Here is a 16,742-nt window from a genome sequence, read left to right as displayed (position 1 = left end):
TATTTTGTGACAAAGTGTGTATTTTTTTTACTGTCAATTTGGTAAATAATTTATGTAAGTATATTATTACTTATAAATATTCACAATATATAATATATTATTTCATGCACGATTTATTATACTATTTTGTACTGTAGTTAGGGCATTGTTGCAAAATGGCTTCGTGCTCTGTCAATTTCACTCAAAAAAGAAGGCTTGATGAAACTGTAAAGAATGTTATTTAACTATATTTTTCCTTCTGTAATCAGTTCCAAGAGTACCCGTGGAAGAACAAGTCCAGAGGGCGAAGTTGGGAATGAGGGAGGAGGCTCCAGTGAGAGGTATTTAAATAAAGTATAAGTGCTTATGTAGCTGCCAAAGCATTGAGCTGTGGAATGATCAGTGCTGGAAAGAACGGGCAAGGTTGCTAACATTGATTATGTGTTATTAAGATTTGTTTTGCATTCATTTGTACGTCACCATTGGTGTTGTTGTCAACTATGACATACGCTTTGTGTAAATGTACATGAACATTACACGGTTTGTCATTTTGAGTCTTGTTACCTCCGCCAAGGAAGTTATAATTTCGGTCGTGTTGGTTTGTCTGTTTGTCTGTCTGTCCGTCTGTTTGTTTGTCAGCAGGATAACTCATAAACTTGTGAATAGATTTGGCTGAAACTTTGTGGAGTTGTTGATAATAATGGCAAAAGGAACAAGTGATTTCATTTTGGTGGGGATCCGGATCACGAACCTGAACAAGGATTTTTTTTTTAATAGCTTCTTCCCCTAGCTTCGCCTACAAATCTAGGCGCCCCTAGTGACCTCACATTGAATTGCCTGACAGGGCAAATAATGACATTCCAGTTTCTAACTCCACAAGAAGAGAAGTAGAAAGACTTAAAATAATAAAAAATAGGGTGTAACATAGTCAAATGTTCTAACAAAGTTTCCTTGGCGGAGGTCTGCACTGAGTGCATTTCTAGTTCTTTTTTAATGTGTTCTGCTTTTTTGTGTCATTTTCTTTGTGCAACAATGCTTCAGTAACTCTTACTTAACTTGACAGTCCAAAAATAACTTGTCTTATGTCTCTTATGACATTGTTATGTCTAAGTGTGTAAGTTATGTCTTGAGTCTTTTAGCTACACTACACGTATACTTACCCGAATCCTACCCTGCGCGTGCACATGCCTGTGGCCGTTTTCTAATATAGTCATTGTGTTTTTAAGTTCAAGAGGCTCAGAAGCCTGAAGACAAACCATCTAGACCCAGTGAACCATGGGCACAAGAACCATCCAAAGGTATTTAAAGTATCTGTGTCTTTTGTCTCTCTTCCCTCAATTTTCTTCGGGATCAATAAAGTATCCCCATTTTCCCCTCTCTCTCTCTCTCTCTCTCTCTCTCTCTCTCTCTCTCTCTCTCTTGCTCTCTGTTGTGCAACTCTTTCCTTATAGTTGTCTTTGTCTGTGATGTTGTGTTTTTGTTTGTTCCATATGCCGTACATTCCAATTCATCTTTCATTTCATTTTTCATTTCATGTTGTGACCATTAAGGGTAAAGTTAATTTCTTGTGTAGACATAGCTTTCAAGTAACATAGACTCGTGATATTTTCAAGTTCCTGAGGGAAGGAAGCCCGTGGAAGAAACCGTTGTTCCTGTAAAAGTGGCCGAGCCATCACCGAGAGGTATGGTAAACGCAGAGTCTGTCTTTACCTCTCTTATTGTCTGTACTTTGTCCTTTTTGTATGTTCCCTTCCAGTTTGTCTTGTCATCACCATTTCATTTCATTTCATCACAACCAAGGAACATTCAGTCTCGTTTGTTTCCTAGGTCTGCCATCAGTTGTTGAAATATTTTGTGTTGTATGTACTTACTCACTTTTAAGAATATGAAGAGGCAAGGGGTTATGGTGCTAAGCCAGCTCCAACTGTTCCTGTAGAGCAACAGGCCGCTAGCAGAGGTATATGGCTTGTTCTTAATCACCTTTGTGTTTTTTTTTTTGTTCAGCCTTTGTGTAATGTTGTATTGTTTTTGTTGAACTTCATTTTGAATGTAAGTTGTCTGTACGTGTCATACTAATGGCTGTCTTTTCATGTCTGTGATTTGAGCCATTCTTGTTTGTTCTTGTGTTTTGTGCTGTTGTTTTGGACTTACCATGTATGATGTCCATCTTCTGCATGTTGCTTAACAATCTCACTGTGATTTTTAAAAAAAGAAATCTTATAACAGTATACTGTATGTAATGTCTAATGTCCGTCACTTATTTCTCATGCTGGTTCTCATATACGCTTGTTGGCCGAATTGGTCTTTTCATCCATGTCCTTGTGGTTGTCACAAAACAGTCTGCCTAATATTGTCTATTGTCTGATATTTACCTCTTGATGTGTGTATTTGTTGTATAAATGGCTGTATGTTTTACTCCTGTGGTTCCTCACCATGTGCGTCTATATGTCTGTCTTGACTTCAAAACCGCTTACCGCTTGCGTCAATTCTTGTCACAGCCTAGTTGTCCAGCCACTAACAGGTGTATATTATTTACATTACCTAAAGATGTCCAGCCTACTGCAGCACCTGGGGCTCCTGAGTCCAAACCACAGGTGCCGGCTGAGCCCAAAGCGGCTCCCATGTCTCGAGGTGAACCTGAACCTAAGCCTCAAGCTAAACCCGAAGCAGCAAAGATGCCGGAGGCATACCAAGCTAAAGGTATTTCATGTCTATCTTGTTGTTCCACCATGCTTACCAACCTTTCTTTGGCTCTTGCTGTGTTATTGTCTCTGTGTGTATATTTTCATCATCATTTCCTGTTTCCATATTATCTGCGGAAACTCCCGCTCAACGTCATTTCTTGGCATTTCATCCATGTTTGTGAAATTTGTGCGTTTATGTGTGTGTGTAAACTCATCTGTGTCTGTCAAATGAAAACAAAACCGATGTTCTTTTAAGTCCCCGAGGAGGCAAAGAAACAAATGGTGCCCCAACAACCAGAACCATCAAAAACTTTGCCAGGAAGAAAGCCTGAGCCAGCAAGCACCTACCCAGAGGTCACTGCACCAAAAGGTACTACATGTTCACGTTTTACATTGTACACAAATCATTACCATTTGTGTGCCATGTACTCTTTCTTTTCCACTACTGTGTGTATTCATCTTGTTTGTTCATTCGTCTGTCCAAAAATGCAAATAATGTCTGTTAATGTTGATGTTAATTGTGTTTGTCTGTACCTTTCTCCGTGGTGTGTGTTATCTTAATTGTACGCGAATCATTACCATCTGTGTGCCTTGTTTTCTTTCTTTTCCATTACTCTATGTGTTCATCTTGTTTGTTCATTTGTTTGTCCAAAAGAGGAAATAATGTCTGTTAATGTTAATGTTATTTGTGTTTGTCTGTATCTTTCTCTGTGGTGTGTGTTATTATCTTGACCTGGTTGGTCACAAGTCTTATTCTTTTTTCTCCCTAACTTCAACCTTTCAAAGCTTTTGAGGTTGAAAAGAGAGTCGAAGTCACATCAATGTTTAAAGAGGAATCAGAGACAGTGGTGTTCCAAAGACAAGAGGTTACGGTTTCTACTAGAAAATCAGAGGAAGAAATAACTCAGTGGACTGAGGTTTCTCATGAAAAAGGTACATTATATGGCATCACCTTTCAGATGTTTTAATTTAATTTCTGCCTTCAGTGTTAATGGTGTCTGTACTGATTGTCTGTTTGTGACGTTTGAATTCCATATCATTCATGTCGTCTGTCTACTTGACCATCTGAGCTGCATGACCCGTGTTTCCAGTCCGTGATTTGTTGTTTTGTCTATTTGTGTCCTCACTGGATACAGTGACCCATCCTTTATATGTTCTTGAGTTTCACATTAGTAAGCACAAACTTCTTCACATTCATGACAATTATCACTCAAAAATAAATTTTCTGTGGAATTAGAATTTATGGAGCCGTCAAAGCCACAGCCACAAAGGACCATAAAGGATTCAGTTACACCTCAAGGTACTGGAGTGATTTCCTGCACAATTATATGACACATCATATTCGAATAAGAAGTGTAGATTGCACTTCCATAGTAGCATGTCTTGTTAAATAACTGGGATTAACATAAAGTGACTGCACAGTAAAGATCAAGCTAATACTTAGCAGTGTTCATAGTCTTGATAATGTGTTCTGGATAAGGAATTAAAACAAGTCCTATATTCTTTTAAGCCTATGTGGAGGCAAAGAAACCAGAGATGGCAAAACCATCTGAACCAAAAACAGTGCCAGCTAAAAAAACAGAGACGACTCCAACCTACCAAGAGGCTATCCCATCAAAAGGTATATGTTCATGCTTCATAAATGGCACGAAACAGTCTTATTTGTGTCATAGTTCTTCTTGTGTTTGCTTGTTTGTCTCTATTATCCCGCTTAGGCATATGCATGTGTACACCGTCTTATATTTTGTGTTGTGTGTGTCCTGTCTGTCATGTCTGTGCTCTGCCTTGGGCAATTGTCCTGAATTACTCTTTCAAAGCTTTCTTCCTTTTCTCTGAATTACTCTTTCTAAGCTTTTGAAGCTGAAAAAAGAGCAGAGGTCACAGCAATGTTTAAAGAGGAAACAGAAACAGTGGTGTACCAAACAAAAGTTCCTGCTAGAAAACCAGATGAAGGAAAGCCCCAGAGGATAGAGATTTCTCAGGAAAAAGGTAGATGACATGATTGCTTCAGATATGTAAAAAGCCTGTCTTCACGTCTTTTTGTTTGTGCTCTGTCTATGTTGATTTAAGTCTTTGTTATTTGTTAGTTACAGTATGTTGTGTTCATTGATCACGGAAGTGATCTGTCTATGTCTGACTACATTATTTTTGTGCGTCACTCATGTTTGTACCATTTGTTGTGCCTTCACTCGCTAGAGTGGTCCATTCCTTTCAACTAGTGATGTTGTCGTCTTTGTTTGCGTCACCCATGTCTGTGGTGTTGTGTCCTCACTCGCTAGAGTGATCCATTCTTTTCAACTAGTGATGTTGTCGTCTTCGTTTCGTCACCCATGTCTGTGGTATTTGTTATGTCCTCACTCGCTAGAGTGATCCATTCTTGTAATAAGCGTCCATATCATCTTACTTATGGAACTCAGTGTAAAACTAGCGTAAAACTATTTCCATAGTTCCTGTACAACCTGAGCTTCTGGAGCCGTCACAACCCGAGGTTCAAAGGACCACAAAGGATTCCATTACACCTAAAGGTATTGGAGTGATTTTCCGGCAAATTTGTGACACAGCATTTAAAGGAACTGTATAATAAGCATGTCTGCGTAAGCATATTTGCTGACTCGTGCACTGTATGTTTTTAAAAAGTGACTGAGCGTAAAGAGCAGAAAGTACCATCTAAGGACATCCCAGTGACTAAACAAAAACAAGACACAAAGATTCCTGCAGTCACAGGTAGTAGAATAATAATATTACTGTTTTTTAAGTCATAAATCCAGCGTTTCCTAGTGTTTGTTATAAGTTAAAATAAACACTAGAATGGATGCGGTTATGTATCACTACTTAAACAGACATTCTAAACAATTCTAACAAGGATGGGTCAATATTGGATATTTTTGCTGGACCTGGATGTCTCTTAGTTTCTAAAAATAAGGTGTTCTCTTAAAGAACCCAAGATTGCCATGAAGATACCTGCAGAGTCGGAGAGGACTACTGCTGCAGTAGAGGCTACGGCTGAGATAAAACAGACAGTGACCCAAAAAGGTACTTTCATAGTCAAGCATTTTCCCATGAAAATCATACATCACAGTCAGTGACATCAGTTAGTATCTTATAGACTGTAAGTTACTACACACATTGTAAAACAAGTTTAAGTGAATATCAGCCGTTTTGACACCATTCTCACTTTTACCACCACTGTGTGGTTGTATATTCTTGCGACTGTCTTAGATAATCAACAACCTTCAACTCTTGGGAAGACCGAATCCACCACTTCAATAACTGAGAAGAGGCCTTTAAGAAAGACTGAAAATGAAGGATCGTTATCAAAAGAAGATACCTCCATTAAGTCTTTGTTAACATCTCATCCAGAGGAATCCCACAAGGAGGCCAAAGTCGTGTCCAGTGAGGAGGGTGTTCCTGAAAGAGAATCAAAAACAAAAATAGTTGCAACTATTGACAGAAAAGGAGACAAAAGCTATGTAATGACTTTAGATGAATTTGAAATATTCGGCAGAACAACAAAGCCAAATGAATTCTTTGATCAAAGTTCTTTAATCCCAATTCCTGCATCTACACTAGAAAGCCAAGCATTTGATATGGAGGAAGAAAGGAAGGAAGGAAGAAAACCCAGTGTTTTTGATGACATGGATGCACAAAATAGACGGAATGGCTCTTTCATAACCTATGAGACTGTTAAAGATGAAGACATTGAAATGCCATCAAAAATAAGTGGACAAGAACAAACTGAGCCCAAAAAGAGACAGAGAGATGAAGATGTTTATAAATCTCAGGAATCAATTCAGAAGTTTGACAGGGAGCCCAGACCTTCTAAGGCAAAACGTCATGTATCACAAAAACATCAAACAACTTCCTCAAAAGAGTCATCAGGTAGTGAGGAACCAAGGCAGCCCACTGATATATTACAAGTGTATGATGAAACATGCAGCATTGCAACTGAGTTTGTTGCTGATACATCCACTCCTGGTAGAGATGCAAAACATCCTGAGAAAAACAAGGATTTACCACAATTCTCACAATTAGATTCGATATCACAAAAAGATTCTGGCCATACTCTTCCACAAAAAGACTCTGCTCATCCAACCAATTTAGATGACTCTTCAGTGCATTCAGATTCCCCAAGACGTCAGGTGGAGGGCAGGAGAGGTGTCGACTTTGAAAATGTTGAGACACATTTCCTGCAGACACCAATTATTTCACAGCTAAAAGAAATTGAATCTACTTATCACAATAAGGAAGAATTTGCAACCAAACAAATAAAATCAACAAAAGAAATCATGCCAGCGTTAGATCCTCACATTCCTGCTGAAATCAATGTAAACATTCCATCACTGTTGAAAGTTAAACAAGACAAACGTTCCCTAGAAGCACAATTCAAATCCATAGAATTTATAAAAACACAAATGAAGCAGAATGAAGATATAACTGCTGAACAATGTCAATCTATGCCAGACCTGTCAACTCCAGCAGGACACAGAGATATGCAGGGAACCATTACAGATCAGAATGAGACGTCCTATCCACAAAGACAAGATAGTCAAACAGAGTCTACTGAAAAAACAAGGTCTGGTATTGCTAAAAGACACCCTATTGCTTCCAGCACAACAACTGAACTTCCAGAAGGTAGGGATTCTAAAATCTCAAGTAGCAGTACATTAGAAACCAGCTCCGATCATTCAAGTCAAGCTGTAGTGCTCCCTCACGTTGATCAGTTTGAGAATTTAAGATATGAAAGAGAACCTGTTAAAAAGGAGATGATACCCAAAAAGAGGAAAGACATGAGAGAAGAGTATCAAGTCAAAACAAGAGCTCTACAAACGTTAGAAACATCAGGCAGAGGAGATGAATTACAAGACGCTACAAGACTGAGCTCTAAGGAACAACAACAAAGCACAGAAACTGCCAGACTGGTCAAAGAGGTACAGGGTACTGAAAGTCTGAAAAGTAGTGAAGAATCAGATACTGTTGAAATCCAGCGAGTTGCATTTACAACAATCAAAACACAATCAAAGAAAAAAAAAAAATTACCAACCACAAAAAGCCAACCACAAAAAGTCAGGCAAGGGCAGATTGACATTTTAGATGTGCCAGAAAATAGGGAAATACAGATGAGTGAGGGATTCTCTCAAGAAGTGGACTATGAGGACAACATTATACCTAATACTGCTGAGAGAAAGGTGACTGAGGGATCAGTCCTACAACATGAAAAATTAAACATCCCTGATGACAAATATATATCAATGGTAGCTAAAGGGGCTCACTTGAGTGTGGACCCTGTGCCAATGACAGATACTGGCTCTGCCTTAGAAGATATGGCATTTGAAAAAGGATTAAAAGATATAACACAGAAGGGTCTCAGCACCCAGGATAAATTAACAACTGTTTTCCAAGGCAGTCCTGATATGCAGTCAAAACATATTGGTCCATCTTCAGAAGCCATGAGAAAGAACCTTGACAGAAGAATTGATATTAAGGGGGAAGTTGTAGAAAAAGAGAAACAAACTGGAAGCACTATAGATGTTTTAGAAAAGATTGAGTCATGGGAACCATATCGTAAGGTTGAGGCAACATTTGAAGATTCAAAATTATCTGTAGACCGATCATCAAAATACTTGCTTCAAGAAAGCACTTCATCAAGCCCTGAATTGATCCTATCAAAGCGTGGAGAGACCATTAAACTTGAGGTTGGAGACTTTCACACTTATCCCGAGAGGACAAGAGTTTTGGAAGATACATATCCCACTGAAACCATTGCTGCTCTTGAGAAGAAGGCAACCGTAAAGACGTCACAACATGAAGACAGAGGGCCTGCAAACGAGACGAAGCAAACCAAAAGGCCCTCAACAACAAGTCTTATAGGTATCAAATTGCTGTCTCCTCAAGCACACCAAGCTCCTCCTTAGTCACATAAACTGTTTCTTAACTCATTCTACAACTCATTATGGCTGGACTTCTTCAAGCATCTCTTGCGTTCAGATCTTTTCTTGCGTTCACCAAAAACTCACACGTACACTAGCCTATTATAACCTGCACTGTCCCCTTCTTTCCACAATCATTTTGAAATCTGCCACCACATTTTAGATGCTTACGATGCACAGTCATATTTTCTTGATTTTACAACCCTAGCTTGTGTTAACGTATTACATAATTTGTCCAAACCATCAGCTTTTCAGTAATCATAAATCTTGAATTGTACCCCAAAGTGTCTGAACCAGAAAGCAAAGTTCCTTCACCAAGAACAGCTGTGTCAGCAGTTGAGGAACTTCCTTCTCGAAAAGGTACCAGCGAGCTGGGAACATCTCTTTGAAAACTTTGTGTCAGATATATCTTTTGTCTGTTGTCATGTTTTGTGTTCATGTATACATGTTTTTCTTCTTGGGTATATTAAAGCTCTTGAACAAGACAAGAAAAAAACCTCAGAAAAGAAATACACTCAAGGAAAGGATGATATCACACTTTCAAAAGGTACAAAAATGGCATCCGAGGCTTTGTTTTTGTCTTTCTTTCATCTACTGTTTGTACCGCTCTTGTCAACATCCTGTAATATGCATCTCTCTTGTCCGACAAGTGCCTGAAGATGATAGAAAGGTCCCCCTTGAAACAAAGCCAGTTGCGTTAAGAGAAGAAATTGCTCCCCTAAAAGGTAGAGAATGTGTGCCAGGATATCTTGATACAAATCACATATGGGTACACTACCCAGAGTACGTTTTTCTGATCTGGTATTTCTCTTGCACACATTAAACTACCAGAGCCAGAAAAGAAGGTTCATCAAAAGAGTCCGAAGTCATTTGAAGAAGTCACTCCCCAGAAAGGTACAAATATCTACCTGGAGTTTACAGACAGAGATTTGCGACACTCTTTGACAGTGTATTGATGTTTTTTCGTGTCAGTTCTGTGACATGTGATCAAGACAATATGAAGAAAATAAATGGAATAAGGCAATTCTTTAAATTTGCTGAATCTTCAAAATATCTTCAATTGTCTTTTCAACATTCCCCTAGAACTCATATAATTGTTAAATCTTTAGAATAATTTATTGCACACCATCATGCTCACTTGGGCGTAATATGTACTTTCCCTACAAAACTAAGTGGCCGAACCAGAGAAGAAGGCACCTGAAAGAAGACCAGAGTCACAAACAGAAGACGTACATAAAAAAGGTACACTGAATGCGCACAAATCTTAAAACATGCACCAAAATCTTATTTATGTTCAACGTTGTATTGTGTGTTGTATTGTATGTTGTTCTTTGGGACACATGTTCTTAGTCTTACATCAATCTTTCTTGAAACATCAAGTGGGGGAACCGGAAACGAAACTTCCCGAACGAAAACAAGCACAAGCAAAGGTTAAAGAAGAGGTCCCTCCTATGCAAGGTAAAAACAGTGTGGTGGTCTTGTGATTAGCAAGACATCTTGGTTTTCTTTGTATTGCATGTCTTGAATGTTTTATGTGTGTTCATGTCCTCATTTGTCCCTGGTTTGTTGTGTCTGTCTCTGCAAACTTTTAAGTGTCGGAACCTGAAAAGAAACCTATTGAAAGGAAACCAGAGGCATTGAAAGAAGAGGTTACTACTCAAAAAGGTACATGAAGTAGGGTCTGGTCTTGTGAACTTCTGTTTCTGTGTTCCATGTTCCCCGTGTTGTATGTCTGTAGTGTTTTTATCTCTTTCCTCTTGCATACCATTTTGCTTTGTTGTATCTGAAACTGTATCTTTTTCTTCTTCGTGAAGTGTCTGAACCAGAAAAGAGACCCATTGAGAAAAAGCCTGTGACACAACAAGAAGAGGTTACTCCTAAGAAAGGTATATGAAGACACAATGGATGTTATAGCACATGACAACCTCTTAAGTGTCTTTGACCTTACTGTATGTCTCTGTCTTGTTTTGGTCTCATTTCCTTGTATGTATCTTTTTTTATAATGTCTTTGTCTTGTGTAAAGTGAGTGAACCAGAAAAGAGGCCAGTTGAGAGAAAACCTGTGGCACAAAAGGAAGAGGTTACTCCTCAAAAAGGTATATGAGGAAACTTTAGGTTTTATGTGTGAAAGGACGTCTTGTTTTGATTGTGTTGTGTGTTTCCCTGCTTGTATGTTATTCTCTTGTGTCCTTTTCACTCTTGTTCTTGGTTTCATCTCATACACGTTTCTTTCTTATGGTGTGTTTGTCTTGTATAAAGTGTCTGAACCAGAAAAGAAACCACTTGAAAGAAAGCCAGTGGCCCAAAAAGAAGAGGTTACTCCCCAGAAAGGTATATGAAGAAAGAATAACTGACCCAACTAAATGCTGAATAACAGACCCAGCCTTGAACTTTAACTCGCTGTTCTACGTTCCTTTGTTTATCCCTTGTTCTGCACTCACCTCTTTTCTTTTCTTTTCTTTTTTATTTGATTTTTACTCTTGTTCTCTGAATCTGTTATTAACATCTCATAATCTGTTTTCTTTATGTGAAGTGCCTGAACCAGAAAAGAAACATCTTGAACCCGAAAGAAAACCTGTTCCATCAAAAGAAGAGGTTGTTCCCCAAAAAGGTACATAATATGTGCCTTGGTGTTACATCAGGAGTAGTCTTCGCTATCAACAATTGTGGACCTTTGACTATTTTGTCGCTGCTCTGTTTTATTAGTCTTTTACATGTGTATGCTTGACTATGATTTCTGTCTCTATTTGCCAATGCAAAGTGGCTGAACCAGAAAAGAAGGCTCCCTCTGAGAGACCTGCTGAAAAAGGTACATGGCGCGCCAAGAATTACGATAAAAAAGATCTTTCTTCTAATTTGGCTCACAGTTTGTTGTGTGTGTTTTGTCCTTTGTGTGTTCCTCATTCTTTATGTCTGTAGTTTGACATGCCATTTGTGTGTCTAGGCCTGCATGAGGGCTGTTTTTCAGTTGGTAAATTGTGACTTGGTAGAATGACTTACTCAGTACTTTTCTCATGTAATGTTAAGTGCCTGAGAAGAAGAAGTCACCTGAACGAACAAAAGAGCCTACAGCAGCTAAAGGTACAGCAAATCTGCTGGGTCATCTTCTTGGTTTCTTTTGTGTGTATTCATTTGTTTTGTTGTTTGTTTTCTTTGTGTTTGTCTACTTTGTTGTCTGCTCACCCAGCTCTCTTTAATATTACTATTTCGGGTAATATTAAGTGTCTAATCCACAGAGGAAGGCTGCTCTTGATAAAGCTCTATCAGTGTTCCCCCAAAATGTTCATACTGTGTGATAAATACATACACAATCCTATGCGGCATCATTACTTGCTAAGTGTGTGTGTGTATGTCTTCATGTGTTGTTTGTTTTCTTTGCGTTTGTCATGAGTTGTTTGTGTGTCCTTTGTTGTCTGTTTGCCCAGCTCTCTTTAATATTACTATTTTGAGTAATATTAAGTGTCAGGACCAAAGAAGAACACTGGTCTTGGCAAAAGCCTTCCATTGTTCCCCTATAATGCTTAAACTGTGTGATGTGTATGTACACATATTGTACGTTCTAAGCTTTGGCATTACTTGCTAATGGCTACATCCCTTTGTGTGTCCTTGTCGGGTTTGTTTCACCTTTTAATGTTTTGTTAATTCTCACATTCATACTTTGTATATCCTTTGTTATTAAGTACATGAGCCAGAGAAGAAAGCCCCAGCTGAAAAGACTCCTGCAGGGAAAGAACCAGTTGCTACTGCTAAAGGTATCATTTGTGAGATTGTGTGTCAAGTCATCTGATAATCATCCATTTGTCCTTTTTTTTTACGTTTTGTTTGTGATTTCTGCATGATCTTCTGCATTATCTCTATATTTTGGTGACCATGACATCTTATCTATTTTAAGTACCAACGCCTGAACAGAAACCTACTCCAGAACCAGCATCAAAGAAAAAGTCTCCACTAGAAGGTACCCATGTTTTACTGTATATGTACTATACAACAGAGTCTTCATGCCCTGGCCTCTGTTTATCATTGTTATATATCCGTTTAAGGCCATTGGTGCCTTCTGGTAACATGGCCATTTATTTATGTGTTTTCTTGATTCCTGAAATACAGGCCAGAAAGCAATGATAAACATTGAGCTTTTGGGTATTTAATTTCTCAGTGTCAGTCTCGATAGAGGCGCATCTTATTTCTATCATACCCTGATCAAATCCTGAGTTGCCATTTCTTTTCCATTTACCTTGACATTCTTTTACTTAAAAGTGCCAAAACCGGCAAAGAAACCATCTCCAGAATCTGCCTCAAAGAAAGCTGCTACACCTGAAGGTATGACAGGGCTGAGATTGGCCTAACAGACTTATGCATACAGTATAACATTGAAAGACACAAAGCTACAGTATAACCATGTCATCTGCAAGACTAGATCAGTGAATCAGACAAATTTTCACATTTTGACTTTACTATTGCTTTACATTTAAAGTGCAAAAAGTCGAAAAGACTCCATCCCCTGAATACCCTGCCAAGACAGAATCATCTCCTGAATTTGAAGGTATGGCAGGGTTATTGACAGTTCACTAACATCAAACTCGTTTCCTGAGGCCTTCATTTATGTTATCTTATAAAGTGTCTTTCTTTGATTCGCCACTCACTTTTTGTAAAGGCTCCTTTTTTGCCTTGGAAATTTTTTTCATGCAGCTTTTCATGTTTTGAGCCCACCAAATTATTTTGTCTGACTAGTCTTACTAACACTGATATTTTAAGCTAAATTGAGATTGAGAGAGAAGAGTGAAGAAGTAATTGAAAGAAAAATCAAAGAAGTGTCTAAAGCTGACGAGACAGCAGAAGATGAAGTTGAAATAAACATAGAAGGAGAAGAGGAAGAAGGTATCCAAACGAAGATTTTTTTGGAGTTTTTTTCCCCTCCTTTTCTTTTAAACCGTGCTGTTCTGCTGTCATGTTTTCCATTTTCTTATTCGTAGATGAACTGGATCTCTTGTTTCTTAACAACATTTTATTGTAAAACAGCACAAATGACAGCACAGCACACTTTTGTTTTTGTCCTACTTCGTATGCTCATATTTTTCTTCTTTTTTTCTTCTTGTTTTTTCCCTTCTTTTTTCATCAGGGTTACTAGTCAGCACACTTTAAATCAAGGCGCGTGTGTCACACTAAAAACAGAATCACTTTTACTGCTGTTTCATATCCTCTTTCTGAACACTATTCTAATAATCAACCTTTTGTTTGCCATGATATCTGTATTTCACAATCAAATTAGTTCTAGGACACTAATAAGTAAATCTTCCCTTTTATTTGCATAACTATTATGTGTTATCTTAGAAAACCCCTTCTTGTGGCTATACAACTGTTATGATTTATGACATGATCTATATGTGAAATAATTTCTGTGCTAGATGCTGCAGGAAAGGGACCAGTTACTACACCTCTACCTGGCGCAAGAAAAGGTATGACTCACATGTTCATTTCATGCATTGTAGACACTACTGAGTACACGATGGTCGCTAAACTTTATACTATTAATCATAAAGCAACAGAACCTCATTCTGTGGCATACAGTTTCTTAGTGTGTCAGAGATTTGTCACTGTTTGTGAATTTGTTTGTGTGTGTGTGTGTGTGTGTGTGTGTGTGTGTGTGTGTGTGTGTGTGTGTGTGTGTGTGTGAGAGAGAGAGAGATAGAGAGAGAGAGAGAGAGAGAGAGAGAGAGAGAGAGAGAGAGAGAGAGAGAGAGAGAGAGAGAGAGTGAGTGTGTGTGTGAGAGAGAGAGAGTGTGAGTGAGAGAATTTTGTGTGGTGGTGTGGTATCTACATGTGTTGATGTTTGTTTTTCAGTGTTTATACATGTTTGTAAATGTCATTTGATGTCTTTATTCGCAACCTACACATAAAAAGGCAAGGTTCAGGCCAAAGAAGAGGAACCATTTGTAATTCCAACTTTGAAAAAGGTTGTGAGGAAAGCAGAGGTTGTAGAAGAAACACAGGAAATTCTGCAACTGAAGAAGGTGTCCAGAATCCCCACTGATGAGTCAGAAACAGCTGAAGGGATAAGACTTAAGCCGGTATCAAGACCAGAGAGTCATGAAGAGGAGGTGGTATATGCCAAAGCTGTCTCAGAGGTTTACGTTAAGGAAACCCATGAGGCAGAGATCAGTTATGAAACGTATGAAACACCCAAAAGGACCGGGATGACACCGTTGGAGAGAGAAAAGAGAACTCCAGAGGAGCGTGACAAGCAAAAGAAGCCTACAGAAGTTGCAGCAAAAGACAGCGCTGAGGAGCGTCCTGTGCCTCAGAAGAAAAAGGCACAGGACGAAAAAGGTAAAGAAGACAAGCCTGGTGTGAAGAAAGGAGTAAGAACACCAAGAGAAGAATCACCAAAAGAGCCTGGTACATCACTCAAGAAAGTATCAAAGTTACCATCTGATAAGCAAGAGCCTGAAACAGTGAAGCTAAAACCATTTGGGAAGCCGGAGCAGCCAGAACCTGAAGCTGAAAAACCAAAGAAAGATGAGAGAGACAGAAAATCAGAACCATTCCAAAGAGGCGAACGACCTGAGAGAGATGAGAGAGTCAAAGAACCAGTTCCTGAAAAAGTGGAAAAACCTACACCAGAAGAAAAGGAAGTCACCGGAAAGAAATCGGTAGAAAAAGTCCCTACAGATGAGACTCCAAGTGATAAATTGCGTATCGGAAAAGGGAAAAGAATTCCATCAGATGAGGAACCTGAAGTGGTTAAACTTAAACCATTCGCAAAACCAACACCAAAATCAGAGTCACCAGTTGACAAAAAGGCTCCAGAATCTAAGGAAAGTAAACCTACTGAAATTAAAAAGCCAACTCGCACTCCGAGAGAGGAAACCACGAGAGAAAAAGAACCAGAGCCTGGGCTCAAGAAAATTGACAAACGTGAAACACCAGAAAAGGAACCTGAAAAAGTAAAGAAATCTGCCTCGCCTTCTGAGATAGAGAAGAAACCAAGTCCACAAATCACTCCTTTGAAGAAAAAGGAACCAACTCCACCAAAAGAGGAGGAAAAAACGGTACAACTGAAGAAGGTTGAACAACGTCCAAAAGAAGGCACTCCAAAAGAGAAAGATGTTTCTCTGAAACCAGTTGAACTGGCCAAGGGTATAGAGTTGAAGAAGACACCATCACCAGCGGTCGACAAAGCAAAACCTAAGGCTCCGGATGCAGTGCCAATGGCGAAAAAGCCAAGTGCTGACGTTGCTAAGAAAATACCCAAAAAGGTTTCACCCAAAGACTCGGTCGAAGCAGTTACTCTGAAGAAGGTTCCACAAAAAGTATCGCCCAAAGAGGAAAAAACAGAACCATCAAAGACCGAAAAAGGAGAACTCCCTTTGATGAAAGAGTTGTCACCTGGTGCTGTTAGGTTGAGGCACATTTCAACTCAGCCCGAGGAAGAAGTAGAAGAACTAGAACATGAGGTTGAGGAAGAGGAAGACGAAGAGGAATGGGGATGGGAACTTGCTCCTCGTGAAAGCTATGGCTCTGAAGATGCTGAAGAGCAGCGATACCTTGAGGCGGCTCTTGAGACTCCAGGCATGGTTGGCCGGCGAGGTGAGAGAGGGTAGCTGTGAGTCTTCACCACTGAATGCCTCATCTCCCACTGATCGGCCAATAAACCGTCCCTTTTTCCATCGCGCGTAATCCTCATTTCCATCTTCTATGTCTGTCTGTGAAACACGTCTTAACACTGTCCATTCTTAATTGTGTCTTGTTCACTCATACTGTGTGTCATCTTGTATATGTAAGCCATGAATGTTTGTCTCATTGTGTCTTCATTGTCTGACAATTTCATACGTTGTTCTTGTCATTCATCATATAAGCCGGCTAACAGCAGATCATTCCATTAATGAGTGGCATAATCCATTCATCTTCATCTATCCAATTCCATGTAGATCTTTAGCTACTTAATTTCACCTCCTCCTTTCATTCAGCATAATTTGTACATACATGCATTTTTTTTACAATACGTACATTGGAAAAGTATACTATAACAATGCCAACAGTGTCATGAAATAACATGTTGTATCATAATGATTCAGATGGAAAGCCATCAGAAGAGGGTGCTGCTGGAGGTGGAAGAGGCAGAGGAATTAAACGTGAGTACTTTTTTGTGAAGGCCA

General features: G+C 39.0%; 1 protein-coding gene across 50 annotated transcripts in view; it reads left to right on the top strand.

Moving 5' to 3' along the window:
• ttn.2 (titin, tandem duplicate 2) overlaps positions 1-16,742 on the top strand; it is a 178,736-nt gene that overhangs the window by 65,242 nt on the left and 96,752 nt on the right. For 25 of the 50 annotated variants that reach the window (XM_063213163.1, XM_063213153.1, XM_063213196.1 and 22 more), the window contains 33 exons: positions 249-320; positions 1,206-1,277; positions 1,593-1,661; positions 1,862-1,936; positions 2,527-2,679; positions 2,920-3,033; positions 3,450-3,596; positions 3,901-3,963; positions 4,174-4,284; positions 4,515-4,652; positions 5,111-5,188; positions 5,301-5,387; positions 5,601-5,696; positions 8,876-8,950; positions 9,063-9,137; positions 9,241-9,315; positions 9,422-9,484; positions 9,764-9,832; positions 9,971-10,048; positions 10,184-10,255; positions 10,405-10,476; positions 10,614-10,685; positions 10,849-10,920; positions 11,123-11,200; positions 11,351-11,398; positions 11,617-11,670; positions 12,270-12,341; positions 12,482-12,544; positions 12,844-12,906; positions 13,061-13,129; positions 13,992-14,042; positions 14,488-16,173; positions 16,662-16,718. In XM_063213163.1, the coding sequence (XP_063069233.1) occupies positions 249-320; positions 1,206-1,277; positions 1,593-1,661; positions 1,862-1,936; positions 2,527-2,679; positions 2,920-3,033; positions 3,450-3,596; positions 3,901-3,963; positions 4,174-4,284; positions 4,515-4,652; positions 5,111-5,188; positions 5,301-5,387; positions 5,601-5,696; positions 8,876-8,950; positions 9,063-9,137; positions 9,241-9,315; positions 9,422-9,484; positions 9,764-9,832; positions 9,971-10,048; positions 10,184-10,255; positions 10,405-10,476; positions 10,614-10,685; positions 10,849-10,920; positions 11,123-11,200; positions 11,351-11,398; positions 11,617-11,670; positions 12,270-12,341; positions 12,482-12,544; positions 12,844-12,906; positions 13,061-13,129; positions 13,992-14,042; positions 14,488-16,173; positions 16,662-16,718 (4,239 nt within the window). The remainder of the gene's footprint in view (positions 1-248; positions 321-1,205; positions 1,278-1,592; positions 1,662-1,861; positions 1,937-2,526; positions 2,680-2,919; positions 3,034-3,449; positions 3,597-3,900; positions 3,964-4,173; positions 4,285-4,514; positions 4,653-5,110; positions 5,189-5,300; positions 5,388-5,600; positions 5,697-8,875; positions 8,951-9,062; positions 9,138-9,240; positions 9,316-9,421; positions 9,485-9,763; positions 9,833-9,970; positions 10,049-10,183; positions 10,256-10,404; positions 10,477-10,613; positions 10,686-10,848; positions 10,921-11,122; positions 11,201-11,350; positions 11,399-11,616; positions 11,671-12,269; positions 12,342-12,481; positions 12,545-12,843; positions 12,907-13,060; positions 13,130-13,991; positions 14,043-14,487; positions 16,174-16,661; positions 16,719-16,742) is intronic. The other 25 variants (XM_063213186.1, XM_063213183.1, XM_063213181.1 and 22 more) reach the window with 23 other exon arrangements.

Source organism: Engraulis encrasicolus, chromosome 13, assembly GCF_034702125.1.
Source record: "Engraulis encrasicolus isolate BLACKSEA-1 chromosome 13, IST_EnEncr_1.0, whole genome shotgun sequence".
Taxonomy (NCBI): domain Eukaryota; kingdom Metazoa; phylum Chordata; class Actinopteri; order Clupeiformes; family Engraulidae; genus Engraulis; species Engraulis encrasicolus.
Note: the sequence above shows the minus strand (reverse complement) of the source record. Positions and strands in the feature narration are given on the sequence as shown.